The 19,135-nt window shown below is 33.8% G+C and overlaps 2 protein-coding genes across 2 annotated transcripts in view; both read right to left on the reverse strand.

Annotated features, from left to right (window-relative positions):
* Positions 1 to 3,302, reverse strand: part of LOC142225735 (proton-coupled amino acid transporter-like protein acs) — a 46,670-nt gene extending 43,368 nt beyond the window's left edge. Inside the window, exons 1-2 of the mRNA XM_075295564.1 lie at positions 3,147 to 3,302; positions 2,739 to 3,075 (exon numbers count right to left, since the gene is read on the reverse strand). Of these exons, the coding sequence (XP_075151679.1) occupies positions 2,739 to 3,075; positions 3,147 to 3,273 (464 nt within the window). The 5' untranslated portion in view covers positions 3,274 to 3,302. The remainder of the gene's footprint in view (positions 1 to 2,738; positions 3,076 to 3,146) is intronic.
* Positions 3,303 to 13,346: 10,044 nt separating this feature from the next.
* On the reverse strand, positions 13,347 to 15,493 carry LOC142224755 (uncharacterized). Its single transcript, XM_075294542.1, has 3 exons — positions 14,630 to 15,493; positions 13,437 to 13,506; positions 13,347 to 13,390 (listed from the first exon to the last, which is right to left on the reverse strand). Exons 1-3 carry the CDS (start codon positions 15,491 to 15,493, stop codon positions 13,347 to 13,349), a joined length of 978 nt encoding a protein of 325 aa, XP_075150657.1.
* Positions 15,494 to 19,135: the final 3,642 nt, after the last annotated feature.

Consider the following 19,135-nt stretch of genomic DNA (forward strand, 5'->3'; position numbering starts at 1 on the left):
CGGACCATGCAATTTGTAAGCCAACACACTATCCACTGAGCTATGTAGCTGTTATTGTCATCAATAGACAATTATCCATATAAGTTATATTTATATAGCATAGCTTGGAGCAGTGGCTGCTCCTTGCATACTAAGGGTACTGGGACCGAACACCAAAAAGTTTTTTTCTGTTTTACATATATTCCAGATATGTTCGGAAAATTCCGAAAAGGTGTTCATTACATTACATACTACTATATTAAATTTTTACTTTGAAACTGTAAAACGTGTCTTATTAAAGGTTTAAAGTCACAAAAGAACAGTGCTTGATATAAACGAAATGGACTGTGTTGTTGGTTCAAGAATAATTTTGTTTATTGGAAAAATAAAAATTTTGTAACAAACGATTTTTTGTTTTGTTGAGAAAAGTTTAAAATTTTGGAAGAAATTCAAAAAACTCTAACAAAAGAAAAACGTTTTCGGTACACGTTTTCCAAATGTTTTTTTCTTTGCGTGTAGAAACCGTAGTTTTTATCCAATTTGCATGAAATTTGAAATCTAGAAGTAGTTTAAGACCATAAAGAGGTGCGCCGAAAATGGTGAGTATCGGTCCATATTTTAGTATAGCCCCCATAAGACCGATCTCTCAATTTAACTCCTAGGGTTTCTAGAAACCGTAGTTTTTATTTTTATTTGCCTGAAATTATAAATATACTGGTATTTTAAACTCACAAAACGTGTATCGGATTTAGATTTTATCGGTCCATTTGGTAAGGCTTCCATATAGACCGATTTCACTTCTTGAGGGTATAGAAGGCGCACTGATCATGAAAATTTGAAACTGAATGTAAAATTTCCAGATTTTACTTCTCGTAATCATTTATATAATGGGGTTGAAAATCTACAGATTTAAGATTTCAAATCAAGACGTTATTTCATAATTTTCTTGTACACTTACAAGAGATGTTAATGATTCGTCTAAAACTCAAACAAAATTGGCTCTTATAAATCTTTATATTTATCTTGTACTATCACCCTCAGAAAAAATCGCTTCTCTAACATATGTTCCAAACATATTTTGCAGGAAGCACATATATTAGCGGATACTGCCGAAACATTAATATGTTTGTTTTATGTGAACATATAAGTTGTGAAGCATTTTGAGCCCAAAAATATTATATGCTTGGAAGAATTTTCCCCAAAGAAGATTGTGTTCATTCCCTCACATAATTTTCACTTCCACGAATTTTTTTAGTTCTTGGCACTTTTTTCTGTAATACAAATAATGTTGAAGAAATTATTCAATTTTATAATTTTACCTTTCGCCTGGACTGAGAATCGAACAGGGAACCATGCAATTTGTAAGCCAACACACTACCACTGGGCTACGTAGCTGTTATAGTTACCAATAGACAAATATCGTTATAAGCATAGTTTGCAGCGCCCACGAGCCGATGCAAACAAAACATTATTCAACAGAAACATATATTTGTTGGCCACGTGGAGCAGTGGTTAGCATGTCCGCCTTGCATGCAAAAGATCCTGGGTTCAATCCCTACTCCGACCGAACACCAATTTTTTTTTTAATTTTTGTATTTATATTTTTATATTATTAAATGAAATTTTTACAATGAAACTTCGAAATGTGTGTTATTAAAGATTTGCAGTCAGAAAAGAACAGTGCTTGATATAAACGAAATGGACTGAGCTTTTGGATAATTTTTTTTATTGCAAAAATAACAAATTTGTAGCAAAAAACTGTTTTTGGTATAAAAGCTTAAAATGTTGGAAGGAATTCAAAAACTCTAAAAAAAAGAACGTGGAGTCGAGTATAAACATACATAAATAATTTTATAATATACACATAAATTTAGTTAGCCGTGAACAGTTTTTTACTAGCATTTAACACCATTTTAAATGCATTTAAAACTTATCGTGTTTTGTACTTAATTTCATTTTTACCCTTAAGGCCGGTATTAAGTTGGCATTATCGTTCTAAAATGACCCTGTTTTGCCTTTTACTTTTCTTTAATAATTCATTTTAAAGAAAATAACCTTTTTCAATTTTTTAGCAAAACTCGAACTTAATGCCCGCTTCCGAATGTCTATTCTCTTTACACGAGTATTCAAATTAAATAATATTTAGACTTTCTGAAACAACATACAAGCAGTTTCACAGAAATTGCTCTCTTTTGATTCTCTCGCTGTGTTATGTTGATATCTCTCGTCAACCCTCCCGGTTTCCATCTCTATTTCTTTCTCTATACTCTCTCTCTCTGTCGCTCTCTGAATAAAATATCACAACATATATATGTTTACTCGAAATTTGTAAATTTATATATGTTTACATTCACACATATTATTTTTATGAAAATATATTCTAACATATTAACATAATATATTCTAACATATTAACGTATGTGTCCCAAACATTTAGTGTTAGTTTAGGAACATTACATGTTTGCACTTAAATATATTGTGTTTAAAAATTGTGCCCGAAACACATACATTTTGTTTATATCGGAACATATGAAAAACATATTTTTCTAACAGTGTAGTTGAACTGCCCTGCTTGGGAGAATATCTGTCACCAAACCCCCCTGAAATTTGAAAGGAAACTACAATATTTGATTCATGGTGGTGGGTATTTAAGATTCGGCCCGGCCAAACTTACTGCTGTATATACTTGTTTTCATTGTGTTCGGCCTTAACAGGTACCTATTTCAATTATAGTCAAATTAGTAATGTATTTCACTTACCTTGCCAACGGTCCATAACGTCGTAGTGATAAAGGTCCAGTTTCAAAGCTCCAATATCCAACATCAGAAAAATTTAATGAAGGTTCATGAATTCTGCAACTTAACTCATGCGAACACTTTACCAACATATGCATACAGTGGGTACATATTGCCCCCATTATTAATGTTCCAAATAATCCCATGTATAGACCAGCATTTTTAAACGCATCCGGCATTGCGAGTATTCCCGTGCCAATATTGCCCTTTAATAAATGTATCATAGTATCCAAGTTTGATGTAGGATGCTCTAAACTACGATGCATTATAGGATTGTAATCTGATGTATCCGAATTATTGACTGTGAAATTGAAATCAAAATGCATGTATTAAACATAAGTCCTGCCACATGGACCGTATTAATTTGTTTACCTTGCGTTTCGTCATTTTGGACATTAACAACCATATTCTCAGGTGAGTTACGAATGTCTGGGCGGGGTAAAGTATTTGAAGCGATCTCGGTACTTTCAGTTCGCAATAAAGGCTGTCTTTCTGACATTTTGGAGTCAGCATTCTGTTCGAAGTAAAAAATAAAGCAATATATAATAAACATTAAACATTATCAAAAACCAATAATGTTGACATTTGGAAGATTGTGTAAATGAAATATGGATAAACGAATACAATCTGTAGAATATGAGTTTTATATTAATATGAATTTAAAAAATTTAATATCTGACTAATTGCATATTCCCCACACATTTCTCACTTCCACGAGGTTTTTAGTTCTTAGCACCTTTTTCTGTAATACAAACAATTTTGAAGAAATTGTTCAATTTTATAAATTTATTAAATTTTTGCCTTTCGCCTGGACGGAGAATCGAACCGAGGACCATACAGTTTGTAAGCCAACACACTATACACTGGGCTACGTAGCAGTTGTCATCAATAGATAATTATCGTTATAAGTTATATTTATATTGCATAGTTTGCGGCGCACACGAGCCGATGGAAACATAACATTATTCAACAGAAACATGCATTTGTCGGAGACGTGGGGCAATGGTTAGCATGTCCACCTAGCATGCCAAGGGTCGTGGGTTCAATCCCTGCTTCGACCGAACACCATTTTTTTTACTTTTTTTACATATATTCCAAAAATATAAACGACTGAGCTTTTGGATAAAATCTTATTTTTTTAATGCAAAAATAATAATTTTGTACCAAAGAATGTTTGTATAAAAGTTTGAAATTTTCCAAGAAATTCAAAAACTCTAACAAAAGAAGAACGTGAAGTCGTGTATAAACATATTTAGGAGTGAACTATTATCTAGCATGCCAAGGGTCGTGGGTTCAATCTCTGCTTCGACCGAACACCATTTTTTTTACTTTTTTTACATATATTCCAAAAATATAAACGACTGAGCTTTTGGATAAAATCTTATTTTTTTAATGCAAAAATAATAATTTTGTACCAAAGAATGTTTGTATAAAAGTTTGAAATTTTCCAAGAAATTCAAAAACTCTAACAAAAGAAGAACGTGAAGTCGTGTATAAACATATTTAGGAGTGAACTATTTTTTTACCAATGTTTAACACCATTTTAAATGCATTTTAAATTTAGAAATACTTTTTTAATTTATTTATTTAGCATAGCGTGCTACTGATTTTAAACAATACTTCGTTAAATTATTAAATTGGATTGGGTAATTTTGACATTACAAAACTTGATCAAAAATTTTCTTTTACATATGAAATGAGAACGTTTTGATAAAAATTGATTCTACTTACAACTGCAATACTTTCGCTGTCCCCCAGTTATCCGTGTGGATTTTCTAAATCAACTTATCGGTTTCCACGCAATTTTTTGTTGTTTATGTCTTTGAGATTCCAATACCTTCAAATCGGGCTTATTGATCTCCGTGGGCCGTTTTGCAACAATGGAGTTGTGCACAGACCGATTAATATATATATATATATATATATATATATATATATATATATATATATATATATATATATATATATATATATATATATATATATATATATATATATATATATATATATATATATATATATATATATATATAGATATATATATATTATATATATATATATATATATATATATATATATATATATATATATATATATATATATATATATATATATATATATATATATATATATATATATATATATATATATATATATATATATATATATTAATCGGTCTGTGCACAACTCCATTGTTGCAAAACGGCCCACGGAGATCAATAAGCCCGATTTGAAGGTATTGGAATCTCAAAGACATAAACAACAAAAAATTGCGTGGAAACCGATAAGTTGATTTAGAAAATCCACACGGATAACTGGGGGACAGCGAAAGTATTGCAGTTGTAAGTCAATAATACAACATTGAACCATCTTATCATAAAATAACTCATATACTAGATTAAGACTTAGAATATTATTTGTAGCTCATAATTTGATATAATATTCTTATTCCTTGTAAACTTCTCCTCCGGTATGAGTACAACGGAAGACATACCTAATGGAAATCAAAGGAATTTCCACGATCAATTGCTCTTCCAACAAAACACGACACCTGGGGCGCTCGAAATCTCTGCGGCATCTGTGAAACTGCCCCAATTTTGGACAAGTTGTCCGGAGGCGTGGTTCATTCACTCAGAAATACAGTTCGCAAATAAGGGGATCACGCAGTCCAACACAAAATATGAACACATTGTGACAGCATTACCTGAAGAGGTTGTAATGACTGTTTTAGATTTTATTCAAAACCCGCCTTCTGATGATAGATACGAAAGAATTAAACAAATTTTGATAGAGCGTCACACAATTAGTGAACATAAGAGACTAGACAAAATTTTGTCGAATACGGAGATAGGGGATCGTAAGCCATCCGAATTTTTTAGGTCACTATCGTTGCTAGCAGGTACCAACTTTGGGCCTGATTTTTTAACAAAACTTAGGATCAGGAAGTTACCCAAAAAATTAAGCGTTGCTTTGACTGCGTCTAATTTATCGAATTCAGACCAATTAACGAAATTAGCAGATAACTTGTGGGAAGTAATGCAAGAGGACACTGAGCTTGCAAGTATCAAGCAAACAAATTCAGGTAACGCCAATTCAAATAATCTTGAAACAATGGTAAATACTTTGGCCCAAGCCACAAATAATCTGTGTGAAGGGTTTAAAAACCTTTCGCTAGAAGTAAGTGCGATGAGAAGGAATTGGGAAGACAATCAGCGACAATCGCGTAGTTTCAGGCTTAATAGAGGAAGATCACGCTCCCGCAGCCGAGGATGGCTCTGCAAGTTCCATTATAGATATGGAGAAAACGCTATAAAATGTGAACAGCCGTGTTCTTTCGTAAATCGTCAGAACCAAACAAACGAGTAAAACCCATTGCCGAGGCGACTGACAATGGGCAAATAGGATTAGGAACACGTCGCCTATTCATATATGACAAATCAAATAAATTAAGTTTTCTAATAGACAGCGGTGCTGATATTTCTGTGTTACCAGCATCCATTTTTAAATCCTCACAAAAAACATCAGATATTGTTCTCTCAGCAGCTAATGGCTCCAGTATAGTGACATACGGTAGAAACCTTCTCCAGGTGAACATGGGACTCCGCCGTGAATTCCCATTCGTATTTACTATTGCTAAGATCGAAAAACCAATCATCGGCGCGGATTTTTTACACAAATATGGCCTTCTAATTGACGTGAAGAATAAAGCATTGTTGGATCCCCTGACTAAATTGGCCACTAGAACCTTTGGTCAACTGTGTAATATCTCACTACCAAAGGCATTCGCGGGAGAAAACAAATACACTGAACTGCTAAGGAAATATCCTACACTGATTTCGGAACCTGACTATTCAAGACCCGTTAAACATTCAACAGTACACAGACTTACCACGACAGGACCGCTTCCTTTCTCGAAACCAAGAAGATTGGATCCTTTCAAATACAAGGTTGCAAAGAAAGAATTTGAGTTTTTAGTGAAGTCTGGCATTTGTCGACCATCAAACTCATATGTTTCTTCGCCCTTGCATTTGGTTCCTAAAAAAGAACCAGACGATTGGCGACCGTGCGGAGATTTCAGAAGGCTGAACGTTGTAACTGTACCTGATAGGTATCCTTTACCGCATTTACATGATTTTAATAACAGCTTAAGAGGCACAACAATTTTTTCCAAACTTGATTTAGTCCGGGCATATCACCAAATTCCGATGGCAGAAGAAGATATTCATAAAACCGCCATAACTACCCCTTTCGGCATGTTTGAATTTTTAAGGATGCCTTTCGGACTCAGAAACGCTTCTCAGACCTTTTAGAGGTTTATAAATGAAGTACTAGGGGAATTCGATTTTGTTTTTGCATATGTAGATGATGTTTTAATTGCCAGCAAATCTGAAGAAGAACATTTAATGCACTTGGACATAGTTTTCCAGCGGTTAGATGAATATGGACTAAATATAAAGCCAGGGAAATGTTCTTTCGGAAATGCAAACTTAGATTTCTTAGGTCACAATATATCCCAAGAAGGAATTAGACCAGCCGAGTCTAAAGTTTCAGCCATACGTGAGTTTGAACGACCTACCTCCCTCAAGATGTTACAGAAATTTATGGGCATGATAAATTACTATCATAGATACATCCCAAGATTGGCGGAGCTCGCACACCCTCTACAAGAACTAATGACAGAATCGCAAAAGCGAAAAAAGTATCTGATAAATTGGAATGATATTGCCACTTCAGCGTTCGATAGAATTAAGTCTTGCTTTGCGGATAATGTGTTGTTGAACCACTCTATTGAAGACGCCCCTTTAACTTTAACTGTAGACGCATCAGAGATTGCAATAGGTGGAGTATTGCAACAGGTAATCGGAAATCGGGTTGAACCGTTGGCTTTCTTTTCCAAGAAATTGACAAAGTCAGAATCTAAGTATAGCGCGTTCGACCGTGAACTGTTAGCGATTTATTTGAATATCAAACATTTCCGATATATGTTAGAGGGCAGACAATTCACCATATATACAGATCATAAACCCTTAACTTTCGCACTTGATTCTAAAACAGAAAGGAGTCCAAGACAGACTAGGCATTTAGAATATATAGCTCAATTCACGAGTGATATTCGGTACGTTCGAGGAGAATCAAATGTAGTGGCTGACGTCCTATCCAGAAGCTACAGACTGGAATCGATGGAAAGAAACGATATCAATTTGAGGCGGTTGCATGTAGAACAAGGTCGTGATAAAGAGCTTACAGAAATTCGACATAACGATGACAAGCATTTAAATTTGAAGCTATATAAAATTGGGAATTCAGAAGTGGATCTGTGGTGTGAAACTTCAATGAATACACCTAGACCATATGTTCCGCATAACATGCGAGAAGAGGTGTTTAGAAAACTAAATTCGATTTCACATCCAGGCGTTAGAGCCACTAGGAAGTTGATTTCTCGTCGCTATTTCTGGCCAAACATGCGTAAAGAAATAAATACGTGGGCGAAGAATTGCCTTTCGTGCCAAAGATCAAAAATTCATTGACATACTAAATCCCCAGTTGAAAGAATAGAGGTTCCTATGGGCAGATTTGAACATGTACATATAGATATCGTTGGACCGTTACCACCTTCTAGTGGACATCAATATATTCTCACAACCATAGACAGATTTTCTCGGTGGCCAGAGGCTTATCCGATTAAAGATATATCTGCATCGACTGTAGCTAAGTGTTTTGTGGTAAATTATATAAGCCGTTTTGGTGTTCCTACATATATAACTAGCGATCGAGGTTCCCAATTCACGTCGAAACTTTTCTCCGAGTTAACTCAAATGTTAGGGTGTCACAAGATAACAACAACGGCTTATCATCCTCAGGCCAATGGTATGGTAGAAAGGTTTCACAGACAATTGAAGGCATCAATTTTAGCAAGTGGGGAGAGGAATAATTGGTACAATATTCTACCAATGATATTGCTGGGATTAAGATCAGTAGTTAAAGAAGATATTGGAGCATCACCAGCCGAGATGGTATATGGTCAGACATTACGACTGCCAGGGGAAATAGTAGTTCCAAGTTCGTGCGAGGCTACATCAGATTTTGTAAACAAATTACGAGCACATTTCAGGAATGTGAACTCATCACAAAAAGGCCAATGAAAATGTGTACATTCCTGCTGATCTCACTACTTGCGATTACGTATTTATGCGTGTCGAACAGAAGCGGTCATTACAATTTCCATACGAAGGTCCTTATCGAGTCTTAGAAAAACGGGAAAAATACTTTAAAATTGACATTAACGGCGCAGTTCGTACCATTTCTATTGATAGGCTAAAGCCCGCATTTATGGAGAGTCCTAACTCAGGAAGGTGCGAAGGGAATGGCAAGAAGAAAAAAAGCGTAACATTTAACTTACTAGATATAGATTCTCCTGGAGGGGGAGTATTGTAGCTACTTTGTTTTCTTATTTAAAATTTAAATTAAAATATTTCATTTTGTAACAGATAGACATTGAAAATATTGTTAGTGAGTTAGTTGTCATAATTTTTATTCACTGGAATGATATTACAAAGAACAATAAAACTATTGGCTTCAATTAAATACTTAACGGTCTACAAATCATTGGACACTCGGGAAACGTTGACCCTTGGCACCCACACACCCATAGTGATGAAGTACCAATTTCGAAGCCTGATCAACTTTTAATTTGGGAATGCACATCACCCACTGATATACGAAATATGAGAAAACTCGAGTTTATACCGGATATGCAGAGAAAGAAAACAGTATTTGAGATAAGTGATAGCAATGTATCTGTGATATACAGTGATAATCCATCGAACACTAAGGTGACTTTGGAGAAACTTATTTTGAAGATGCAACAGCAACGGATAAAAGAATTAGCGATGAGCAAAAATGATGCATTGTTCAAATCCATGGCCATGGAAGAATTCAAAGCAATTATGAATAAATTAATACAAAAGAATAAAGTAAATTGAAGATAATAGCGGAATACCACGACTCACCACACGGAGGACATTTAGGAGTCCGCAAAACATTACTGAAACTAAAGCAACGATACATATGGAAGAATATGTCGAAAATGGTCAAAAGATATGTTCTAAGTTGCCCACAATGTAAATTAAACAAACAGACTAGACACATAAAAGAAACACTTACGATGACAGATACACCAGGAACAAGTTTTGAAACTGTATCAATAGATACGGTAGGTCCATTAAGGGTTTCCAATAACAACAGGTACATATTAACCATACAATGTGGGCTAACAAAGTATGTCGTAGCGTATCCAATGGAGTCAAAAGACGCAAAAACCGTTGCGAAAACTCTAGTAGAGCAATTTATTTTAATTTATGGGAATTTTAATATTCTAAAGTCGGATAAGGGTACTGAGTTTACGAATCAGCTAATGGCGGAGGTATGTCGTTTATATGATATAAAGCAAATATTTAGTGCTCCATACCACCATGAAACATTGGGTTCAATAGAGCGAAATCATAGAGTTCTTAACGAATTTTTATTAAATTTCACCAAATTTTACGTTTGCCTATAATACGACACCACATGTTGATACTAATTATTCACCATATGAGCTAGTTTTTGGTAGGTTACCTTATTTACCGAACGATGAGATAAGAAAAGCTAATAAATGTTATAATATGGATGATTACGCCAATGAATTGAAGCAAAGACTTAAATATTCTCTTGCTAAGTCAAAAGAGTATTTAGAGAAATCAAAAATAAAGAGAGTTCATAGTAACCAAACATCTAATCCACTTATTTTGAAAGAAGGCGATTTTGTACTTTTACGCCAGATGAATAGAAAAAAGAATCAATCACCGTATTTAGGCCCATATGAAATTGTAAATAGAGAGGGCGTAAATAGTTTTAGAAATGTCGATGGAAAAATAAAGAAATTCCATAATAATATGTTAAAACCATGGAATTATTTAACAATGAATTCAACCTAATTGTGATTATATATTATATATATTATATGAAACTTTTTTGCATTATGATGATAAGAAAAATTTATTGTAACTGAATTGAATAATTTAATATTTATAAAAATAATTTTTTCATATAAACATTCAAATAATTTTTTTTATAGGGTGAGGGTGTAGTGTAAACGGTATTATATGTGTGAATCAGCTGTTAAGTAGTTTGAGAATAATTGTATTTTTTATCAGCTGTTTAGTTATAAGTTTAGATCATATGTTATGTTTAAGGATTGTTATTTATTTTTAGGGATAATGTTGAAAAAAGAATTAAAAATTATAAATACCGTTATTTAAGTATAAAAGATGAACAATTTTCAATAAAGTCAATCATTCAAGTTCAGAAAGCCTAAACTGGCATTTCATTTAATTTAAAAGGATAAACTTGCTGTGGCACTGAATCTGTGCCTGCAAGAAAATAAACAAAACTTTTCTGCGGTGGCGTTTTTAAGCTCCGGCTTAAAAACGCAGGCACAATAAATGTAAAAAACATAAATTTGTCAACATACCACACAGCTTCATCCACAACAACACAAAATTAAAACGACAAACTTTACAACTGAATCGTTTAGTGCATGTTCGTTCATGCTGAGAAGCAGCAATGTATTGTGCTTCTTGTTACATATCTTACACGACCGCGATGTGGCCCCCCTCAAACGGTTAAAACACTACCTTTGCGTCTGGGCTTGTCCTTTCAGGCTCAGATAGCGGCAAGAACTTGGAGCAGCTGTAAAACACATCCTCTCCTTGAGGGCACAAACTGCATTTGCTTACCTGATTTTCTAACGTATTTACAGATGACATTTTGTTGCCTATTCCTTCTCTACTGCTTGCGGAATCTATCGTTTGAAATTTGAATTCCAAAAACAGCAGTAACTCAATTTTTAGAGAAATAGATATAGAATAACTTTAGCTCAGAATGTAAAGCAAACTCTTTAGATGAAATTCAAACCAAGCGCTATTTACTGAATGGAAAAAATCCAAAGTGATTATTTTACCAAAGAAACTGTTATCCAGAAAATATACGCTCCATAAGTTTATTACTTAATATTAGCAAAGCTTACGAACAACATACACACAAAGAAAAAAAACGTGTGAATTGCTTCGAAAATTTTAAACTTTTATCACAAAAAAATTCGTTTGTTACAACATTTTTATTTTTTCAATAACAAAAATTATTTTTGAACCAATAACGCAGTCCATTTTGTTTATATCAAGCACTGTTCTTTGCTGACTTTAAGTCTTCAATAAGACATATTTTACAGTTCATAGTAAAAATTTAATATAGTAGTATGTAATGTTGAACATCTTTTCGGAATCTTCCGCACATATCTGGAATATATATGGAAAAAAAACTTTTTGGTGTTCGGTCGAAACAGGGATCGAACCCACGACCATTGGCATGCAAGCTACCACTGCTCCATGGTGCCCAACTAAATGTATGTTTCTGTTAAATAAAATTTGTTTAATCGGCTCGTGGGCGCCGCAAGCTATGCTATATAAATATAACTTATATGGATAATTGCCTATTGATGACAATAGCAGCAATATAGGTCAGTGAATAGTGTGTTGGCTTACAAATTGCATGGTCCGCGGTTCGATTCTCCGTCCAGGCGAAAGGTAAAATTTAAAAAAATTATAATATCGAATAATTTCTTCTACATTGTTTGTATTACAGAAAAAGGAGCTAAGAACTAAAAAACCTCGTGGAAGTGAGAAAGATGTAAGGGAAAATGGAATTAGCCAGAAAAGATTGTTTTTTTGTGAGTTAGGTGTTTATGAAATTGTTTTTACATCCTGGAAAAGAATAAACGTTTATCACAAAAAGAATATATTTTTCTTCCAAATAAACTTCCTTATAGCGAAAACAAATGAGAAACGAACTTTGTTTGTCTAAAATTTCGTTTGGGAGGAAGGAATTATTATTTTGCGTGTAGAGAAATTTTGTAAAGAAAATAATTTACTTAGTGAAAGACAGTTTGGGTTTCCATACAAACATTCTACAATCAATGCAATACATCTATTACTTTCAGATATTAATTGGAACTGAAACCAACAACGCTATACAGGAGCTTGCATTATTGATATGGAAAAAGCGTTTGATACTGTTTGGATTCCTTGCATAATTTTCATATTGATGACTTATGATTTTCCTATACATTTTATTGTACTCATTCACAATATGATCAGTGATAAAATTTTCAGAATTCATAATCAGGAGTTATGTGGTAAAAGAACTTTTAAAATGATTAATGATCTGAAACAAGGAACGGTTAATTCACCGATTTTATTCAATATATTTTTTATCTGATATTATAAAGAAAATTCAAAATAGCATCTCTTATGCTGATAATATTGTAATATATTACGCTGACAATGCAGTAGAAATGATTAGATGGGCTTCAAAGTTTGTTTGATCAAGTTGAAAAATATACTATAGACTGGAACATGAAAATCAACACCGACAAGTGCGAGGCAATATTATTCAGGCCGCCTGTTAATAAATGTAATTATAATATAAGAAAAAACTGGAAGCTTTTTGGGATCAAATCTAATAGATATGACTCCACTATCCCAAAAAGTGTATGGGTATGGGTCCGTTGGAAGATTCACCTTCAAGTTGCGAAGTTGCGTTAAATTGCAATTGTGTTTTACCTACCTTTTTCAGCACATATGACAACTAAATGAGCTGCATTACAATCTCTATGTAATGGTAAGAAATTTCTTTCCTTTGGATTTAGAAGATATGAAAAACATCGGACAATCGCAATAAATACTCGTACGTAGTCTACCAGTCTATTGGAATGCCGGTTTGCAGAAATATGACGATAAAAAATACACCGAAAAAAAGGTACCCATTGTTTACGAAAAATGAATCAACACATAGTAAGAATGACCATGATTTAGCGCCAAAGATTTTTTCATCTAGATAAGTTCATGATTTTCTTATATTCCTATATATTTGATAAAATGATGGAGTTGATGGGATTGATTGGTCAATTTCACGAAATAAAATTGGTCACTAAAACAAATGATTAAAAAATTTATTATTTTAGTCCGTTTAATGTAAACAGGCTTCAATGGAAAAGGGCATTCACATTTCACAATTTCTTAGCTTCAATAAACGTAGATTGTTTTCAATATTTACAATGCCACAAAACACAGCCACAGGTAATTTCAAATACGTTCTGTCATATATTTTTTCAAACCTTTACCACGTGACCATTTATTGTTGCACACTTTATTTATTTCAACCCTTTGCTATAATTTGTTTTTGCGTTCAAAATGTTTATGCACACATTGTGAATGCAGCAGACAGAAAGTGGCCAATCATGTTTTTCAATTTACGCGAAAAACAAAAACCCAACCGTTCGTTACGAGTTACTTCCACAGACTGATTCTCCATCACACATTGTTGAATAAATACCCATTCTCTTGTTATCTGTTCGTCGCTCAAAACTATTCAATTTCAATCACAAAGGTGATTGAATCAAACACATGTTTAATTGGGAATTGAAAATTATTTCCGAATTGATTAAAAAATTGGTTGAATCAATTAATATTTTAATTGGAAACGTAACAAATATCAATCATTTTTTTAATTGGTTTGTATTTGGATTTGATTAAATAATTAATTGAATCAATTAGCATATTAATTGAATCCGTTTCCAAATTCAATTAAGTGATTAATTGACAAAATTTCGGTGATAATATCAGCACCGCTGTCTATTAGAAAACTTAATTTATTTGATTTGTCATATATGAATAGGCGACGTGTTCCTAATCCTATTTGCCCATTGTCAGTCGCCTCGGCAATGGGTTTTACTCGTTTGTTTGGTTCTGACGATTTACGAAAGAACACGGCTGTTCACATTTTATAGCGTTTTCTCCATATCTATAATGGAACTTGCAGAGCCATCCTCGGCTGCGGGAGCGTGATCTTCCTCTATTAAGCCTGAAACTACGCGATTGTCGCTGATTGTCTTCCCAATTCCTTCTCATCGCACTTACTTCTAGCGAAAGGTTTTTAAACCCTTCACACAGATTATTTGTGGCTTGGGCCAAAGTATTTACCATTGTTTCAAGATTATTTGAATTGGCGTTACCTGAATTTGTTTGCTTGATACTTGCAAGCTCAGTGTCCTCTTGCATTACTTCCCACAAGTTATCTGCTAATTTCGTTAATTGGTCTGAATTCGATAAATTAGACGCAGTCAAAGCAACGCTTAATTTTTTGGGTAACTTCCTGATCCAAAGTTTTGTTAAAAAATCAGGCCCAAAGTTGGTACCTGCTAGCAACGATAGTGACCTAAAAAATTCGGATGGCTTACGATCCCCTATCTCCGTATTCGACAAAATTTTGTCTAGTCTCTTATGTTCACTAATTGTGTGACGCTCTATCAAAATTTGTTTAATTCTTTCGTATCTATCATCAGAAGGCGGGTTTTGAATAAAATCTAAAACAGTCATTACAACCTCTTCAGGTAATGCTGTCACAATGTGTTCATATTTTGTGTTGGACTGCGTGATCCCCTTATTTGCGAACTGTATTTCTGAGTGAATGAACCACGCCTCCGGACAACTTGTCCAAAATTGGGGCAGTTTCACAGATGCCGCAGAGATTTCGAGCGCCCCAGGTGTCGTGTTTTGTTGGAAGAGCAATTGATCGTGGAAATTCCTTTGATTTCCATTAGGTATGTCTTCCGTTGTACTCATACCGGAGGAGAAGTTTACAAGGAATAAGAATATTATATCAAATTATGAGCTACAAATAATATTCTAAGTCTTAATCTAGTATATGAGTTATTTTATGATAAGATGGTTCAATGTTGTATTATTGACTTACAACTGCAATACTTTCGCTGTCCCCCAGTTATCCGTGTGGATTTTCTAAATCAACTTATCGGTTTCCACGCAATTTTTTGTTGTTTATGTCTTTGAGATTCCAATACCTTCAAATCGGGCTTATTGATCTCCGTGGGCCGTTTTGCAACAATGGAGTTGTGCACAGACCGATTAATATATATATATATATATATATATATATATATATATATATATATATATATATATATATATATATATATATATATATATATATATATATATATATATATATATATGTGCAATTCCGATTAATATATTTTGAGTTGATTTGTTACTCAGGATTCAATTTGGTTTGGCTATGGTCTAACAATTGATGACTTATGTATGTAGAATTCCTCTGACGACATTTAGGGTCAATATCTAAAGTGAATTAATTTCCCTCGAGGAAGTCGCCTGATACATCTAGTTTGGACTAGCCAAATTGGCAGGATCGCCAGTTGTGGGTGCCAAGGGTCAACGTTTCCCGAGTGTCCAATGATTTGTAGGCCGTTAAGTATTTAATTGAAGCCAATAGTTTTATTGTTCTTTGTAATATCATTCCAGTGAATAAAAATTATGACAACTAAATCACTAACAATATTTTCAATGTCTATCTGTTACAAAATAAAATATTTGAATTTAAATTTTAAATAAGAAAACAAAGTAGCTACAGGTGTCATCGTTATGTTTTTGTGCATGCAACTCTTTCTGCATGCTTCTAGTAATGGCTAGGACTTGAGCGTCTCGCTCGATTGAAGTGGGAATCATCGCTTTCAAAGTTTCGCTATTTATGTTTATTCTTGACAAAGCGTCAGCATTTGTATTCATCTTCCCTTTTTTGTACACTATTTCAAAATCATAGTCACATAAATCCATTCGAATACGTGTCATCTTAGAGGATGGATTCTTATGTGAGAACAATGAAACAAGTGGTATGTGGTCAGTCACAACTATGAATTTTCTGCCATAAAGGTAGGGTCTAAAAAAGTTGATTCCCCAATGAATGGCAAGGAGTTCCTTTTCTAACACTGGTTTATTTAAATCATGTTTTGATAGAGTAGCGCTGGCGTACGAAATTGGTAAATCGCTGCCAATTACCCCTTGAGACAGAACTGCTCCCAGAGCATAATTAGATGCGTCTGTCGTTAATAAAAATGTTTGTGAAAAATCCGGGTATTTTAGTACAGGAGGTTTAAGTAAGCTTGTTTTTAAAGTTTCAAATGCACTTTGGCACTGTAAATTCCATTCGAATTTCTGATTTTTTTTCAGAAGCATATTCAAGCATTTTGCTTTATCGGCAAAGTTCGGTATAAAGCGCCTGTAATAATTACAAAAGGCTACAAATTGGTTAGTAGTTGTGTGGCAGACATGATAATCACTTAAAGGATTCAACTCACAATCAATATTATCTATAGTTACATCTTTATCAGTGGAGTTCAGTAATTTAACATGAACAACCCCGTGTGCTGGTATAATGCAATTGGCTAGATAAACTCCTTCTTCTAATTCTTTGTTGAGTACTATACTTTCTTCTTCAACTTTAATGTTCAGTGGCAAAATGATTTCTGACCTTGATGGTATGGTTATACAGCGGTGAGTCACCGGTCTAGTACTCATGGGTAATACCACATCTGTATTATTTACGTTAAACGTAATTGTGTATGTCTCAAAATCAATTCTGCATAAATATTCAGATAAAATATCTCTTCCTATTATTCCATCAGTTGGTATAGGAAAATCGCCTTGAACCACATAGAAATTGTGCACAATGGCATCATCCTCCATTTCCAAACGTAAACCTGATGTACCAATACATTGAATTGCCTCTCTGGTGATCCTAGTTAACCTTGCTGTGTCTCGTGTATTTATCCTCATAAAGTCTTGAACTTTACATACAGAAATATCTGCACCAGTATCTATCATGAATGTTAACATTTTACTTGAGCAGTTCAGTATTACAAAAGCATTTGTTTTCAATTCAATATTAAATATCCTTAATTTTGGGCCACTTGGATGACTTCCTGCGTCATCCGGCCATTTGAGTTTTCCTGTTCACACGTACAAGGAAAAGCTCGATAGTTTCTTCCACTACTGTTTGTATATGTACGGCCTCTGCCACCAAAATTGCGACTTCCAACACTATTATTGTTATTGCCATTTCCATTAGAATATGTTGTGTAATTACTATGATTTTGCCGATTATCTCGATTAACGTGGCGAGAGTTTCCTCTTTGATTTTCTTGCATGCCCATATTATATCCGTTACCACCGCGGTAATTCTTATCGTCATTGTGTCTATAATTGTAATTATTATGTGTGTTATCGTATCTGTTGTTTGGGTTGCCGTACCTCGTATTGTTTCTGTTATTTCCATCATATCTATTTCTGTGGTAGGTATTACCTCCACCAGCCCTATGAACCGGAAAAACTTGCCTTGTTTCAACACCTAAGCTTTTCTCAGCTGTTAGCCAATAATATCGGTTTAAATTCCGAATTTACACCCTTCATAAAACATTTAACGCCATATTTTCATTTGCCTTGTAAATGGCATCCTTAGTGTCCTGAGTCGGATTTGTTAAATTCCTATTTCAAACCTGCTGATCTCATCACTAAGTTCCGAAATTTTCTCCCTAAATGATGTCATGCTAGAATTGCCCTGTTTTGTATTTCCTAACTCCGTTAAAATCTGTTGTATGGACCTCGGATTAGGGTAAGCGTCTTCCAATGCTTTTTTCAAACCCGCGACGTAGTCGGTCTATTAGATCGGCCTAAAGTGCTCCTTACTTGAGCCGTAAGTTTGAAATTGTAGACGTACTTAACGAATATCTCCTTATCTTCATCTCGAAGTAGGTAATGCAGCAATTCTGACTGCGCAATAAAATCCTCCAAATAGTTGAACGAGCCCTTAAATACTTGTAGGTTTTTACCCACCATTGATATATCAAACTGAGCCATAGTTGGTAAATTCCTTATATCCTTGATATCTTTTATTTTAACATGTTCAATTAGTAATTCAACTTCCTCCTTCAAATCAAAAAACTCTACTTTCAATTCAGCTAATTCTTTACAATCAAAAATAGTATCATTCACCGTATCCTGCAAAGTCTTTAATCTTTCTAATTTAGTTTCTTTATAATTTTCAGCCAACAATTTATTTTTACTTTTCTTTAAATTGGATTTCAATAACTCTAATTCATTAATACAATCTTGCAATTTCTCCATTAATTCGATTTCTTTTTGTTTAATACTTTCTTTTTTTTATACAAATGTTTTTTATTATTTTAATTTTTTTCGATTTTTCTTAAAACCTCAGAATATTAACTTATTTCAAAGTTCAAACGTGTATAATTCAAGTGTGATCGCAAAAATTCAAATGCGAACGCAAAATTTAAAACGTGAACTGGATAAATCGTACAATTTTATCTACGCCGTGTGAACCTCCCTTTTATGTTATAATCGATTATTTGGTATTCGATAATCGATTACAACACT

Source organism: Haematobia irritans, chromosome 2 (assembly GCF_050003625.1).
Source record: "Haematobia irritans isolate KBUSLIRL chromosome 2, ASM5000362v1, whole genome shotgun sequence".
Classification (NCBI taxonomy): domain Eukaryota; kingdom Metazoa; phylum Arthropoda; class Insecta; order Diptera; family Muscidae; genus Haematobia; species Haematobia irritans.

What these genes read in the sequence shown, in the direction of transcription:
- LOC142224755 (XM_075294542.1), bottom strand. Translation starts at nt 15,493, where the DNA reads ATGAGTACAACGGAAGACATACCTAATGGAAATCAAAGGAATTTCCAC. An exon ending in GTGAACAGCCGTGTTCTTTC is followed by an intron (nt 13,507 to 14,629) that starts GTAAATCGTCAG and finishes CTAAATCCAAAG; the next exon opens with GAAAGAAATTTCTTACCATT. An exon ending in TGTCATATGTGCTGAAAAAG is followed by an intron (nt 13,391 to 13,436) that starts GTAGGTAAAACA and finishes CGCAACTTGAAG; the next exon opens with GTGAATCTTCCAACGGACCC.